General features: G+C 56.7%; 8 protein-coding genes across 8 annotated transcripts; 3 read left to right on the top strand and 5 right to left on the bottom strand.

The window, feature by feature from the left end:
* Nucleotides 1–146: 146 nt before the first annotated feature.
* SCHCODRAFT_02603582 (uncharacterized protein) lies at nucleotides 147–4,585 on the bottom strand (the record flags this gene model as incomplete). The annotated part of the gene is made up of 19 exons (XM_003026355.1): nucleotides 147–412; nucleotides 440–463; nucleotides 528–536; nucleotides 590–843; nucleotides 920–1,814; nucleotides 1,894–1,955; nucleotides 2,004–2,164; nucleotides 2,218–2,540; nucleotides 2,588–2,619; nucleotides 2,704–2,746; nucleotides 2,777–3,047; nucleotides 3,101–3,127; nucleotides 3,186–3,284; nucleotides 3,342–3,772; nucleotides 3,827–3,969; nucleotides 4,020–4,141; nucleotides 4,202–4,359; nucleotides 4,414–4,522; nucleotides 4,571–4,585. 19 exons carry the CDS (start codon nucleotides 4,583–4,585, stop codon nucleotides 147–149), a joined length of 3,444 nt encoding a protein of 1,147 aa, XP_003026401.1.
* Nucleotides 4,586–5,387: 802 nt separating this feature from the next.
* On the top strand, nucleotides 5,388–8,541 carry SCHCODRAFT_02644688 (uncharacterized protein). Its single transcript, XM_050346401.1, has 15 exons — nucleotides 5,388–5,681; nucleotides 5,735–6,100; nucleotides 6,151–6,437; nucleotides 6,490–6,729; nucleotides 6,779–6,832; nucleotides 6,882–7,024; nucleotides 7,092–7,202; nucleotides 7,279–7,389; nucleotides 7,446–7,483; nucleotides 7,536–7,595; nucleotides 7,647–7,715; nucleotides 7,769–7,794; nucleotides 7,848–8,011; nucleotides 8,066–8,094; nucleotides 8,146–8,541. Exons 1-15 carry the CDS (start codon nucleotides 5,511–5,513, stop codon nucleotides 8,311–8,313), a joined length of 2,037 nt encoding a protein of 678 aa, XP_050197163.1. The 5' UTR covers nucleotides 5,388–5,510; the 3' UTR covers nucleotides 8,314–8,541.
* Nucleotides 8,542–8,714: 173 nt separating this feature from the next.
* SCHCODRAFT_02644686 (Aldo/keto reductase) lies at nucleotides 8,715–9,887 on the top strand (the record flags this gene model as incomplete). The annotated part of the gene is made up of 5 exons (XM_003026265.2): nucleotides 8,715–9,028; nucleotides 9,076–9,219; nucleotides 9,269–9,544; nucleotides 9,596–9,763; nucleotides 9,817–9,887. Coding segments are annotated over 5 exons (964 nt in total), but the record flags the coding sequence as incomplete, so codon positions are not given.
* Nucleotides 9,817–10,163, top strand: SCHCODRAFT_01260349 (uncharacterized protein). The gene has a single exon (XM_050341337.1). The coding sequence runs from the start codon at nucleotides 9,900–9,902 to the stop codon at nucleotides 10,116–10,118; it is 219 nt and encodes a 72-aa protein (XP_050197162.1). The 5' UTR covers nucleotides 9,817–9,899; the 3' UTR covers nucleotides 10,119–10,163.
* Nucleotides 10,164–10,210: 47 nt separating this feature from the next.
* Nucleotides 10,211–10,791, bottom strand: SCHCODRAFT_02557816 (serine/threonine-protein kinase ripk4; the record flags this gene model as incomplete). The annotated part of the gene is made up of 1 exon (XM_050343728.1): nucleotides 10,211–10,791. A coding segment is annotated over exon 1 (558 nt), but the record flags the coding sequence as incomplete, so codon positions are not given.
* A 19-nt stretch (nucleotides 10,792–10,810) lies between these two features.
* Nucleotides 10,811–11,179, bottom strand: SCHCODRAFT_02470741 (ankyrin repeat protein; the record flags this gene model as incomplete). The annotated part of the gene is made up of 1 exon (XM_050342692.1): nucleotides 10,811–11,179. A coding segment is annotated over one exon (369 nt), but the record flags the coding sequence as incomplete, so codon positions are not given.
* An 87-nt stretch (nucleotides 11,180–11,266) lies between these two features.
* Nucleotides 11,267–11,470, bottom strand: SCHCODRAFT_02448934 (ankyrin; the record flags this gene model as incomplete). Its single annotated transcript, XM_050342548.1, has 1 exon — nucleotides 11,267–11,470. A coding segment is annotated over one exon (204 nt), but the record flags the coding sequence as incomplete, so codon positions are not given.
* Nucleotides 11,471–12,515: 1,045 nt separating this feature from the next.
* Nucleotides 12,516–14,669, bottom strand: SCHCODRAFT_02719092 (uncharacterized protein; the record flags this gene model as incomplete). Its single annotated transcript, XM_003026356.2, has 9 exons — nucleotides 12,516–12,932; nucleotides 13,032–13,205; nucleotides 13,258–13,374; nucleotides 13,422–13,493; nucleotides 13,542–13,694; nucleotides 13,742–13,943; nucleotides 13,993–14,043; nucleotides 14,091–14,369; nucleotides 14,574–14,669. The coding sequence occupies 9 exons, from the start codon at nucleotides 14,667–14,669 to the stop codon at nucleotides 12,847–12,849; spliced, it is 1,230 nt and encodes a 409-aa protein (XP_003026402.1). The 3' UTR covers nucleotides 12,516–12,846.
* Nucleotides 14,670–14,740: the final 71 nt, after the last annotated feature.

Below are 14,740 nucleotides of genomic sequence, written 5' to 3'. Positions count from 1 at the left end.
CTACGGTCACGTTGACTGATATCAGCGCCTACAAGGACCTACACTTTATGGCCGCGGTTGTGACAAGCTTTGCGTTGCGATGGCAAAGGCTCTGTGGCTAAGAAATCGTTAAATTCAACAAGCCAGGCTCTGAGAGAATATTTGTCTTATTGGCGTGAAGCGAGAGCCATTCCCAACATGCGCTCAAGCGCCCCCATCCGACTCTCGATGCTCTCCAACTTTGCCAGGCGATCATCTATATTCTCCAGTTTCGTCAGGCGAGTGCTCAAGGCCTCGACGTTCTCCTGCAGCCGTTCCACCGCTGACGAGAGCTCGGCCTGGAATGCCGCCTTCTTCACCGATATCCAGACATGGTGAGCGTCGTGATTCCGGGTACGACAGATATCGCAAGTGAACACGTCCGCGGATCGGGCTGATTATAACCTGAGATTAGACTCACAGGATAAATGCAAGAAATGACGACCTACCGCTATAACAAGTCGAGCAATACCAACAAGGAAAAGATACGGCGTTGCTGCAAGACGCACATTTTGGACCTATATTCATCATTGAAGGCGACAACGTCAACGCTCGAAGGGGCTCGACTGACCGACGGTGGACTCGTTTGTGGCAGAGAACAATCGCTTTGCAGCGTCAATTGCTTTCCCCGCATCTTCATACACCTGCTCCTTGTCTTTGTCGTGCAAGTGGTAATGCAGTCTTAGAAGTGTGTGAGAAGCTTTGTGCGCGAAGGTTCCTGCGTTCGGCGTCTGATCGCGGCATTCCGAGCACAAGTCGATTTGATTACGCAAACCGTCGCTGACGCACTGCAGGCAGGCGTAGCGGTCTCCAACGATGGCCTTCCTGCAGCTATCACACACGGCATTCCTGTCGAAGACTATTAGTTTTCGAGGCCATATTCCGCGACCGACGCGCATACCAATGGTGAGTCAATTTGATCGGGCGAGAGGCGACGATGGACAGATAGAGGCGCTCGTCTTCCGGCGGAAGGGTGTAAGCGCTACGGTCAAGAGCTTCCTCGTTCTCAGCAGAGAGTTGCGATGTGTCACCACTCGAGACGGTCCACGAAAACACCCGTTGCATATGTAGGTCAACGTATTGCTTCATCTCCTGCCAGCGTTCGAGGGCGTTGCTCCTGCTGAACATTCTCCTGCGTACGCGATGCAAGACTGCTGCTCGTGCGAACTTCCAGAAGTTAGTAGCCGTGCGATCGTCCTCTACGATTGATCGGAAGCGGAAGACGTCTGCGGGCGTACTGGCCAGGATAGAGATGTGCTTGACTGTGCTGTCCAGGTCAAAGCTCCAGCAGCCCGCGTACGAGTTGGTCTCCGGAAGATATTTTCCCTCGTAGTACCAGGTGATAGGCGTTTGTAGGGATGACACCCAAGTGAGTGGGTGATGCACGATCTTGAACCTGAGCATCACGGCGCCGTCTTCGTCGGTCGTTCGTTTCCCGTCGATAGTGCAGTTGGAGAGGCCGCTGTGTGCAGAACCGGAAACGATCCCGTCTTTATCGATCAAGAGCTTGATGCTCAGCAGTCCGTACACCCACTCGAGCCTGAGCTCTCCGTAGAGATAACAGGGGGCGGTCCATGTTGAGGTCTCGATGCCGTCGTCTGAGATATGGCAAGGCTCGATTTCGTCCGAAGGCAAGTCATAGCCTGACGTGTCATATTCCCAATCAAAGGCTTCCTCCTCTTTCTCGACGGCGCGCGTGGCCTGACCTACGCTGACTTGGTCGGTCTCGTCTGAAGCATCGGTCTGGTAGTAGAGTCGGAGGATATTATCCTTTGGCGAACCCGACGAACGAAAGTCTGGGTCCGCAATATGCTGCAGCTGAAACGCCCTTACTTAGCACCGGATACGGGAAACACAACGGGAGAGGGTCCATACCATGCCAAACCCATATGTCGATAGTCTTGATTGTCCGCCGCTCTTGGAGTGTCGTACGATAGCTGTCAATTGTGTTGGCACTGGAAGAATGGCAAGGAAAAGGATTGTACGTGCCGTTTAGAACCATTGCTCGATCCTCGGCAGCCGCGATGAGCTGATACAAAGTGCTCCACGCCATATCGACCTGCCACTGGTCCAGTAAACAAGCTGCGCCCTTCTTGATGAGTTTCAGGTGGCGGCGCAAAACAAGATACAGGATAGGGAATATGTACTATGATGCAGATAAGTCATGACAGTCTACGGCGGCCAAGTCCAAGGACGCACTCTCTCGATGCGTCCCTGGCCAGTGACGATGTCCAGTGCGTCGTCGTCCCCGATCTCGTAGTTGAGCGGCTCCAGTGCTTTCTCTATGCGTGCCTCCTCATCCTGCGTATACGGGCGCAATTTGGCGAGGACTTCCGCGCTAGCAAGGGGTCGGGAGAGATCCAGGCCGCGCATCAAGAGCTCTATGCGCCGGAAAGCCATGCTCGAGAGGTATTCGTCGACAGTTCTCCTGTTGATGGGCCATACTTTGTCGAGCATCGCGTGCATGTCTTGCATCGTGCGTAGAATCTTCGTGCGATAGTCCACGAGGGAAGCATACCAGCCTATGATGCGGTTAGCAAGCAGTAGTTCAGGTTCGCGAGTACTTCACCTTCTCCCCAGTACACGAGCCAGTGAAGCAAGCTGCAGATCGTCAGCAAGCGCATTTCACGGGATTAGGGGGAAATGGCGACTCGCCTCCAGTCTTTCGGCCGCGACGAAGTGAACGCGTTGACTTCCGCGACGCTGACTACCTCATCGTCAGGATGGGCTTAGGGAGAAATAGTAATCCCTGACTTACTAAACCCAGTACCGTCGTCGTCTAGAGCTTCTGATATAGGCTGGACGGTCAGCATGGTCAGTGCCTCCACTGCCCATCTGTCGCCGTCCGCATCGTGTTTGGGGCCTTCGACATGCGACGCCGCGTCTTCATGTCCAGTTGGCCCAGCAGCTGCATCATCAGACTTCGAACGATGGACGTGATCCTTGCCGTGCATCCCATAATACTTCTCGATCAGATGGTCTCGGAGGGCGAAGGTAAAGTGATGCGCCTTGACGCTATAGCGCCAATGCTTCGAGGGAATCAGCATGCGTAATATCATTATACACTGAAAGGGACGCGTACCATTTCGCGCCATAGCTCGTGGATGTCCTGGTCATGGCTTTGTAAGCTACTGCGCTACTGCGTGAACAAGCGAGCACACCCATACCTGGTCCAAAATGCGCTCATGGGGCCCTTTCGTGAGGTCGGCTATGACGCGATCTCCCTCGCGGTGTATGGACGTCTCGACGTTCTGAATCGCACCGATCTGAAGAAGTCAAGTCAGTGTCGTAACGGTAGATCAGCGTGCCCTAGCTCGACTCACGACTTCGTCCCGCAGCGCTCGTAGCTTCCCGAGGAACTGGGTCAAGTTCTTCTCGAGGCTGTCACCCAGGCTCTCCTGCAGCTCCCTCTTCAGTCCCGCCAGGTCGGTTTTCGCCTCAGATTCGCCGCCTGCGCTCATGACGCCATCCTCCATACGCATTAGCTGCTTCAGCTTGTAGTCGTCCTCCATGCACGCGCCCGGGCCACCGCGCTCGTCGACCGACTGTCGGATATCGCGCTCGCGCGGCGTGTCCAGGCGGCGGAACAGCTGCAGCATCAGCTGCGAGTTCGCATTGAGAACATCTTTGACCTCGGTGAGCACGACCGTGGTGTGCGCGCTGATCGCGAGCATGATCTCGCGGCGCCTCTCGGCGAAGCGCTCGCTGAAGCCGGCGAGGTGCTGCTCGTAGATGTAGCTCTTGAGGACCTTCGCTAGGGAAGGACTAAGCATGCGGCCTGAAGCGTGACAAGGGTGAACCTACGAACCAATCAAGCGCTTCTTCGTATACGTATCGCAGGCGTTTCCGCACTCGAGGACGTCCTTGCATATCTGCGCCACCAAAGGTTTGAACCGATTCTCGAGAGTCGTCCCGTCCGGCGCGACATGGGAATCCGGTATACTTCCCAGGCTGCCTGTGGTCAGTACGCGGCTATCCAAGGTGGACCATCAAGGGCTCACGGTTCCAACGTCGACATCATGCTCTTCATCTGAACCTTGAGCGCGAGGACTTTTTGGTTGTTGTCCCTTCGCTTGAGTTCGAGGTTGATCACGCCCTTGAACGCCAACAAGGCAGCTGTTGTCTGTAAGCAAGAAGAACGCGGTCACGAAGAGTACCACCAACCATTAATGAAAGGATGGACCGTCGAGATCGCGTCCAGGGCGTTGATGAGCATGGTGCACCCTCCGGCGAAATGGTCGATCTCGTCTCGCATACCGGAGGCCATCTCGATCAAAGCGCTACCGCCTCCTTCTACAGACGTCACGAGACTGAGCGGTACTTTCTCCTCCACGCGATCCTCTGTGTGAAGATCAGGCTGGGGATGGGGTACCTGGCCCGGCGAGAACCACGCACCGACATCGTTGAGCTTCCGCTGGAACGAGGATTCCTGGGCCTTAGTCTTGGCTGACTGAGATGCCTCTTGTATGAGCTTGGTGTACTCCTCGTCCAGATTCCTCGTCCTCTGCGAGGTATCAGAGATCGAGGACCGAGCTGCATAATGATGGCATACCGTATTCGGAGCCATTTTCGTCACTCTCCAAGAAGCAGGTGCGATCGCGGTAAGGAAGGTTGAACAGAAAAAAAAACCTGCAGCAGTAAGCGTTTCGAAGAAGCGAGCTGCAAAGGTGGAAGCAGGAGGAAAGGCCCGCAGCCTACAGCTCTACGGGGCCGCCCAAGAACATGCTTCACTGATAGGCGCCCAGATCATCGCGCCCGGGACAGCGCTCGGGCGTGCGCGGGTGCAGCCCGTCGGCGCTGACATCTCAGTTCGTTCCCTGCAGTGCTACGGAACGTATTTTCAGAGATTATCGTATACATGCATGACTTGGGCCAGTTGAGACCGCTACCTGAAAAAGTGTAAGAGAAGATTAGACGCTGTGCGATCTACATACTATGCAAATCCCCAAGCCCCCCAGTAGTAAGTACAGCGGTATTCTGTAGTGAAGCTTTTCATTAGATTGAATATCAGGATGCTGGTTAAGTGTAACAGTGAATGGGACATTGTGGTTTCTTGTGGGCGTTGGAGCTCAGGCGCCACGTGGCTCATGTTGCAGTATACTTCGAGGAAGGATGCTCCTTGACGTTTGCACCGACGACCACGACGGCGGAACAACTGCGAGCAGATGGCCCGGGCTGAAGGAGATCTCCACGAAACACTCGGGTATTGCGTCCCAGGCAGACCCGAAGACCGAGTATACACCAATCATCATGATCTCGATGAACATACGACTCCCGACTCCCACCAAGTTGACGGTGGACCTCTCCTGACGGCCCCTCAACGTTTTTTTAGACCTCCAGCCTCCGAACGTATCGGATTGGCGGTCCTGCGACATCCCCGACGGACCCACGTTTGATATCGACCGTCTAAATGCGCCCGCATACCTATCGGCGCGCGCATGCAAAGGCACACCTTGTCTTTCGCTCCCACCAAGCTCCTTCGACGCGTCCAGATGCGAGTCGCGCTCTTGGGCTTGTTGCCCCTTGCGGTGGCGGCGGCGGACGTGCTCCCTTCGACGTACACAGTCCCGGGCGCGTTCCCGACCTCCGTGTTCACGGCATACTACAATGACCCCACTGCGACGGCGTCCCAGCCGCAGCCGATCGTCCAGGACCCGGTGCTGGTGCGTAGTAGACGCGTTGAGATGCATTACCCTCGCTCATTCCCCCTCCGCAGAACAAGACGTACCCGCTCAACCTCACCGCTCCGGATTCCATCCCGAAGACGAACTCCGACCCCCACCCCCTCCCACCCAAAGCGTCCGAGGATGTCCTCCTCCAGCTCGCCTTACAGCAGCTCGCCTCCATCAACGGCTCCGCGGCCTTCAACGATTCTTGCGCGAAATGCGTCGCCGGGCTCGAGGTCGCCAAGTTCCTCGCGCTCGCCGCACCGGAGAAGGGCCCAGAGCTCGCTGTGGGCGCGTGCAAGCTCTTCGAGTACGACGACGACGCGAGCTGCGAGATCACGTACGGCCGGCAGGGCCTGGGCAACATCTTCACGCAGGTCGCCGCGAACGCGGACACGGCGAACCTCGACGGACAGGTGCGATTACTGATCCCCCTCCTGCTATATGAGCTCACCTCGCATGCCAGATGCTCTGCTTCACCTTCCTCAGTCTTTGCCCCATCGCCCCGGTTCCCGAGCTCGACGACCTCTCGTCGTGGTTCGCGAAGCCCAAGCCGGACCCACTCCCGATCAAGCAGCGCAGCGGCGAGCGCCTCAAGGTCCTCCACCTCTCGGACGTGCACCTCGACGCGCGCTACGTCACCGCCGGCGAGGCGAACTGCACGTCGGGCATGTGCTGCCGCACGAACAACCACAACAACGACTCTCCTGAACAGATCATCGAGCCCGCGCCGAGGTTTGGGCATTATCTGTGGTACGCGATCTCCAGCGACCGATGTTGCAATACTTGCTGAGGGAACATTCAGCGACACGCCTGAATCCTTGTTCCTTGCCACGCTGGAGGCTATACCGCCACTCACCGAGACTGTGGACACGGGGTTCGCCTTCAGCCTTTATACTGGTGACCTCGTCTCGCACGACAACGACAATCAGGGCGGCAGGGACTACACGACGTACTCGGAGACCGTCGTGTACGACCTCTTCCGCCGCATGTTGGGTTCGGGCCCGCTCTATGCGACGATGGGCAATCACGACAGTTACAACTCGTCAGTGGTGCTTCAAGTGAACTTTAAACATGACTAACGAATTTTACAGCGATCAGGACGTGCCGCATAGCATCGGAGGTCATTTGGCGGACCAATTCCAGTGGTAGGTCTTCGTAGCCCACGCCCCTTCGCCGATCTGACAGTCATCGCAGGAACTACGATCACCTTGCCTCGCTCTGGGCGCACGAGGAATGGCTCCCAGAAGCTGCCGTGCAACTCGCACGTACGCATTACGGCGGCTACATGGCAAAGCGGGCTGATGGTCTGCGCATCATCTCACTGAACACGAACTTGTGTGAGCTGCCTTGAGGTTGGCCCATCGACGATCCGTACAAGTTACTGACATACGCGCTCCCGTTTAGGGTACCGTCACAACTACTTCAACTTCATCAACATGACGCATCCAGATACGTCGGGGATCTTGCGTTTCCTGACCGATGAGCTCCAGGATGCGGAGGACGCGGGTGACCGAGGTGAGTGGGCTCGTTCGCGGCGGGTCACCAAAGGTGGTCATGTTCGCCGGATCGATACTGACGCTCGTACGTATAGTCTGGATCATGGGCCACGTTGGCTCAGGCTGGGATGGCACCAACGCGCTCCCGGGGCCGACAAATTTGTTCTACCAGATCGTAGACCGGTTCTCGCCGCATGTTATAGCCAGTGGGTCCTTCCACTCTTGCATGTAAAATTTGATTCAATGCTAACGTTCCTAAAAGACATTTTCTGGGCGCATACGCACGAGGATCAATTGTCGGTGCGTGGCTTGGTAGTGATACGACGTGACTGAGTGCTGAAAATTTTGGTAGATCTACTACGCGAACAATGCGACGGAGATCAGCGCGGAGACGGCGCAGACGGTGGCTTGGGTGGGTCGACTACCGGCAAGAATCGCGTCCTTGCTCATTGTCACCTTGCAGATTGGCCCGTCTATTGTGCCGCGTACCCGCGTCAACGCTGGCTTCAGAGTCTATGAGGTCGACTCTGCGGTACGTCCTCTGGATAGACTTGAAGAGCTTTAAAGCTGATAACTCTTCTTTAGACCTTTGAGATCATGGATTCGCATACGTGCGTTCTGTCGTCCTTTCGCGTCGGAGAAGATGTGCTGACAGGTGGTGCAGCTGGTTTAGCAATGTTAGTGACTACCACCAGCTCGACCCGCAGGTTGAGCAGGGTCCGACGTTCCAGTACGAGTATAGCGCGAGGGATGTGTACGGTCCCTACGTAGATGGATGGGGCGAAAATGACCCTCTCAATGCGACTTGGTGGCATAAGGTCACTGAGGGTAAGGCTGCTCTCGCTTCAGACGCCTCATCCCGCGCTGACTTGACCACGACAGCCATGGAGGACGATCACGCCCTCGTCTCAGTACGTCCGCATCTTTCTATGTGCATGTTAGAGTACTGACCATGATGTCAGACATTCAATCATCTGCAGGGGAAATCCTCGCCAATGTCGCCAAACTGCACGTCCGACGAGTGCGCGGAGGCGAAGGTGTGCTACCTTCGCAGCGGTTCGTCGCCGATCGGCTTGCAATGCGTACAAGGCTATGGATCGGTGCAGTCGCAGTACACTGGGCCACAGTAAGAGGTCGATCCGTATGTACCAAGGGTCGATGTGGCTAGGTTACAGCGGTGTAATCATTGGAACGATATCGTTCCGCAGACTCGTCATCGCGTGTAGTTCTGGCGACTGGTCAAGGAAGTATCTGATAACCGGCTTCTCGCCTTTTAGTGCAAACCTTTACGTCTTATTCTGTGGCTTCCTGACCTTCGGGGTGCTATGTGGCACAATTGTAGGTCCCCTCGTCCCGCCTGACCGACTGACCTCGTGGTTATCGCGCCCGGATCCCGCACCGAGTCCCCACCCCACCAAACCCGCCCGCTCCGCCGGCCCGGCCCTCCCGCGCCCCTTATAAGCAACGCCCACCGCATCGATGCAGCACGATATACGCAGCCCGCTACCCACGTCCCACTATCACATACTACCATGGCCGCGCCGCAGAAGACCGTGAAGCTGAACAACGGGCTTGAGATCCCAATCCTAGGGCTGGGGACGTGGAAGTCAGCGCCAGGCGAGGTGTCGAAGGCGGTCGAGTACGCGCTGAAGGAGGCGGGATACCGGCACATCGACTGCGCGTTTGGGTATGGGAACGAGAAGGAGGTCGGAGAGGGGATCCGTGCGAGCGGCGTGCCGAGGGAGCAGATCTGGATCACGAGCAAGCTGTGGTCGACGTACCACCGGAAGGTGGAGGAGGCGCTCGACATCACGTTGAAGAACTTGGGTGTGGACTATTTGGATTGTGAGTGCTTTTGTAGCAGCTGGGACTCAGCGCTGACCTTGCGGTAGTGTTCCTGATGCACTGGCCGGTGCCCCTGCGCCCGAATGAGAAGAACGACCTGATCCCCCTTCGTCCTGACGGCTCGCGCGACGTCGACGAGGAGTGGAAGATTACGGATACCTGGAAGCAACTCGAGGAGCTGCAGAAGAAGGGTGCGTTGCCCAGCCAAGTCCATCCCATCCGCGCTGACGCGCGCCCCAGGCAAGGTTCGCTCGATCGGCGTGTCGAACATGTCCCAGAAGACGCTCGAGAAGTTCCTTCCCAAGGTCTCTATTAAACCCGCGGTCAACCAGCTCGAGATCCACGTCTACAACCCGCAGCACGAGTTGCTGGCCTACCTCCGCAAGGAGGGCATCGTCCCGCAGGCGTACTCCCCGCTCGGCTCGACAGGCAGCCCGCTCGTGTCTGATGAGGTCGTGGTCGAGGTGGCCAAGACGCGCGGCGTGCAGCCAGTAGACGTGCTCTTGGGTTACCTTGGTGCGTAGTGCGTCATTGCATTGCTTTCTCCGTGCTGATGCTGGTCTGTAGTTGCAAAGGACATCATTGTCCTGCCCAAGTCCGTCACCCCTGCGCGCATCGCATCTAACTACTCTGGCGCACTGTCCGCCGCTTCCAAGCTCTCTGCTGACGACATCGCCAAGCTCGACAGTCTCGCGGCGGCAGGCAAACAGAAGCGCTTCGTTGCTCCTCCTTGGCGTAAGTCCTTCTCGTATCACGGTTCGTGGATGAAGCTAACCAGGCTGTGCTAGCTGTTGACCTCGGTTTCGCTGACTGGCCGACACCCGAGACGGTATACCATGTCAGTATCTAGACAAACTGCGTGGCGCAATCAATGTATTTTGTAATTTACCTTCCCTTGATCTTCGCTACACGCAGCTCTGCGACGTTGTTGGCCTGGGTGCCCTGTAGCCAACATTGGTTGACTACTGTCTGCATGTACACTCGACCAGGACGCGTCGTCCTTTCTACTTATTACTCCGTCGACTCCACGGCACAACCCTCCTTACCCTCTATGTTCTCTGGTTGGGAAAGTAACGCGCGGAGCCGCTGACGCACAGCACGACTTCGTCGCGAATTGGAGCTGCCCCCGATAACATCCACCGGTAGATTGCCGTCATCGTTGCGAATGCTCGTGTCAGCACCTAGTTCGAGGAGCAGGCGGACACACGCATCCTTCGCTTCCTGTGCAGCGGTGTGCAGCGGCGTCCAGCCATAGTCGTTGCGCCCCGTGACGTCGGCGCCCCTCTCGTGTAGGAGCCGCACGAGTTCTGTGTGCCCATTTGCAGCCGCAATGTGGAGGGGCGTCCAGCCGATTTCATCTCGGGTTGCAATGTTCGCCCCACGGTCGATGAGCATGCGGGCTTGCTCAAGCGACCCAGCCTGGGCTGCGAGGTGAAGGGCCGTCCATCCATCTTTGCCGTGGACATCGACGTCTGCGCCATGGTCGAGCAGGAGTTGCATGAACTCGATGTGGCCACATTCTGCTGTAACATGAAGAGTGGCCCACCCCTGCTCATCCCGTGCCTCGGGACTCGCGCCCTCTTCCAGGAGGATGCGAGCAAAGTTCGTGTGGCCTTTTATCCCAGCGACGTGCAACGGCGCATGGTGCTCGTCATCGAGGCCGTCCACATCGGCACCTCGATGGATGACCAGTCTAGCAATCTCGGGATCACCGTCCCGAGCGGTGAGATCAAACAACATATGTTGCAGAACGCTCTGCAAATCATCCTCTCCAGTGATGTTGTCGAGTAGGAAGCGGACTACGTCGATGTTCCCGTACTGTGCAGCGTGGTGAGCGGGAGTTCGGCCGTCATCATCGCGTGCCACAGGACTGGCACCTCTGGCAAGGAGGACACGAGCAAGCGCGAGATGCCCATACTGCGCTGCAAGGTGGAGAGGTGTCCGACCTTCATCATCGCGCGCGCATGCCGCTGGATCGGCGCCTTTGTCAAGGAGTAGCTTAGCCAGCGTAACGTGTCCTCCCTGCGCTGCCATGTGCAGAGCAGTCCATTGCTTGCTATTGCGATCGTCGATTTCCATCCCTCGCTCGAGCAGCAAGCGGGCCATCTCGACGTGTCCGTCCTGCGCGGCGAAGTGAAGGGCGGTCCAGCCACCGTCCCCGCGCGCCAGCATGTCCGCACCCCTATCAAGCAGCATCTGCGCGAGCTCCAGACGGGAATGAGCAGCTGCTACGTGAAAAGGCGTACAGTCACGCGTCTCGCGGCTCTGTATATTCGCCCCAGTGTCGATCAGAAAGAGAGCCATGGCGAGCTGTCCTTCCTGTGCGGCAAAGTGGAGAGGTGTCCAACCGCCCTCGCCCCGTGCCTCGATATTTGCGCCTCGTTCGACGAGCAGCTCGACCATATTGATATGCCCATGGTATGCCGCGACGTGAAGAGGTGTCCAGGACGACCAGTGTTCGCCACCTTCCACATCAGCTCCATTGTCGAGTAGAGCTCGAGCAGCCTCAAGGTGACCACCTGCAGCGACTCGAAGGATAGGTAGGTCGTTCGCATCTTCACGATAACGCCTGTAGCATTCTTTGAGATCTACCCCAAAGCCGTGGAGCAGTGTCAGCATGGAAGCATAGCCAACGTCAGCGGCGGCATGTAGTGGGCCAGCGAGTACGTCCTTTGGATTCTCGAGGGTCCCTGCTACATGGGCAGTGTCCTCCTCCAATTCCGCGTAATGGTCAGTGCTCGCATTGAAGCCATACACGACCCATGTCCACGTGAGTTGGGACGGATATCCGTAGTCGGGCATCTTGGCGTGCCCAACGTATGCCAGACCAGTCCGAGCCATGAGGCGGTAAGCTCGATCCCTGTCAATATGGAAGGGCGATGTTGGCGACAGCGACAGTATATGATCCTTGACTGACGCATGCGCAATTTGAACGTGGTCATCGTGTACTGATACGAAAATGGAACCTACGAGAGCGAGAACATGGTCAACCGATGGCAGCAGCGAAGCATCGTAGACAGGCATGCGCTCGCTATAGTCGAACGACAGAAGCTCGGCGAAGTCGTCAGTCGATAGCGGCTGCACAGTCAGCATCAGCCATGTCAACAGGAGACGAACGTCCTCTTGGGCGGCTGGATGCACAGATGCTAGCTGTCGGTCGTACATCTCGCTCAGGGTCCGTGGAAGCATCTTGAGGCGTTTACGAACTTGGGCAGGTATACCGGCGACGTCAATCAGTTCTCTCACTTGCAGAACGGTCCAACGGAAGCTGCATTTTCTTCAGTGTACTGCTTGACCATCACAATCATTGAGAACGTACTTGCCGTTTGCGCCTATGGTCAAGGTATCCCGCACCAAATCCGCCTCCTTGATCTTTCCTAGCGGTCCGCCTTCAGTCAAAAGCGCTGAGAGAAGGACCTTGATATCGTCGGTGACTCTTTCCTCAGTCATGGAAAGTGAGGTGTCGCAGAGTGATCGTAGTTCTTCTCGAAAGGTAACTTCGTACCTACTTGACACCATCAGTGATACGTTGCTGTGATCGAGCAGCTGAGAGAGAAATGGAATGATGGCAGGGTCATCGGCCTCGTCCAGCGCATCCACGATGATGAACACATGCAAATCTGTAGCTTTGAGGGCAACGTCCAAAGCATGCCGCATCGCCTCGAGAGATATCTGAGCGTAGCCGACCGAAGACCTGACGCGCAGCTTGTGCAACTGGGTCGCGCATTCGGTTATGTGGTATGCGAGCTGGCAAAGCAAGGAAGAGAGCAGCGCGCGTAGATCACGTGAAATGGAGCCCGTTGTATCGAAGAGATGAGTCAGAACCAGGGAAGCGGCTCCGGACGCGGCCTCCGCTTGCAGGTCCCGAACGGCTGCAGCTCTAAATTACCCTCAGTGTCGGTCGCTAGCGAAGGATGGAAGACGCACATCAGAGTGCTTTTACCGCAGCCAGCTAGCGACATATCAACCGACGGCAAACATAGGAACACACGAGCGCACGCACCTATTCCATGCAGCCACAACGACCTGTTCATACCCTTCTTGAATGCTGCAAATTCATCGCCGTCGAGGAACCACGACCCGGTCGATGATGCACGGTTGTCAAGAAGGTTGTTCATCTTGAACGAGGACTCCGGGTACTGGAGCCAACTATATATCTTCTCGAGATCAGCAGTCTCTGTTACGTGAATGCATGAGAGAGGATGTGATTTTCGAGTTAACGAGCTTACTCCTATCGATGCTGATCTCGTTGACCTGCTGGAGGAACATGACTTGTATATTCTCCAGCATTATTCGATTCGCGTTGCGCTCATCCTGAGACAAGGCGGTGTTCTCACGTAGCATGGCTTTGCGACGGGTCAGCTTACAAAAAAGCGGGCCTGTCGTAACACACCGTAGATATCTTGCGCAACCTTGGTAATCTTAGCGAGGGACGCCCGAGTTACCCCTTGCACTTCTTTATTCCCTGCGAATATCGTGAATTTCAGAGACGCGATAGGACTAAGATACGCACAAGCTTCGCTCTCCGTCAGGAGGGCCATAGTCTCTTTCGCTGTATACAGCGTCACCGCAGTCACAGTCTCATGATGGTGGCTCGCCAGCCGACTGAGGTCCGCTAAAGCGGAGGTCACCTCCGTGGACTTAGCGAGCTTCTTGAGCCATAGCACTGTCGAAGCGTCAGCTACCGCGCTATATCAATAGCAAACGACTCACCGAGTCGACCTTGTTTGCGAACCTTCTGTATCACGCCGAGGACGACCAGGATTTGAGAGAGCAGCTTTACGCACGCTTCTCGCAAAGCATCGTCCTTCAGCACATCCCGCGCGGCCACCGGTTTGAGTATGCGAAGGTGGTGCGCCATGGTGTCGAAGGCGTCCGAGATTGCGTCCAGCTCTTCGCCGACCTCTACGGCAGCCTGGAGCAACGTCAGCGGAGTGCGGACGCTCTGCACATCTATCGCACACCTTGCATAGCTCGCCGACCGCAGAGAATACTATTTTGCCGGGCTCGAACACCTTTCGCGAATCAGCTTTAAAGTTACTATTCACATAGTACGGCTCACCAGGCCAACTCCTTCGCCGGCGATCGCACACAGTGGTCCAAAGGCTGTGACGACTGGCGTGAGTGCTCGGCGAAGGCGTGCAGCGCCGCCGTCGTGGAAGGAGTCGAACTTTTCTTGATTCTCGTCAAGGAAGCGCTGGATCGCAGTACCCGACTCGAGGCGGACACCGCCTTCCGCGCAAAGATCGATACCGGTGTCGTTCTTGTACCTCGCGATGGCCTCGTGCCAGAGAGCGGCGAGTGGGTCATGAGGAGGCGGAAGGTCCTTGGAAGACGCTGGCTGTGAGCCTGGTTGATCATGGACAGATGAGGGAATCGATGTTGCGGACGGAGGGATCGATTTTGATATGTCTGATTGAGCGGCTTGTACGATCATGAGAACGCCCTCTCTGGACGACGTGGACAAGGGCGTAGCAGCCGTTGGGGTAGGTGAAGATCTTGCAGGCGACGATGCAGGTACCAATCCCACTTCTCGAGAGTTTACGCGAAGTGCCGGGGATGGAACAGTCGACGCAGTCAAGGGGTCCTCGAGAGGAGTCGTCGAGGGCTCGAGTGATGTCGATGCCTCAGCCGATGACATTGTTGGCGAAGGAGATGGTGCGCTGCATCGCTGAACACTACGGCTTCGGGAACGACTGAACAGCCCGGAGC

Source organism: Schizophyllum commune, assembly GCF_000143185.2.
Source record: "Schizophyllum commune H4-8 unplaced genomic scaffold SCHCOscaffold_16, whole genome shotgun sequence".
Lineage (NCBI taxonomy): Eukaryota > Fungi > Basidiomycota > Agaricomycetes > Agaricales > Schizophyllaceae > Schizophyllum > Schizophyllum commune.
Note: the sequence above shows the minus strand (reverse complement) of the source record. Positions and strands in the feature narration are given on the sequence as shown.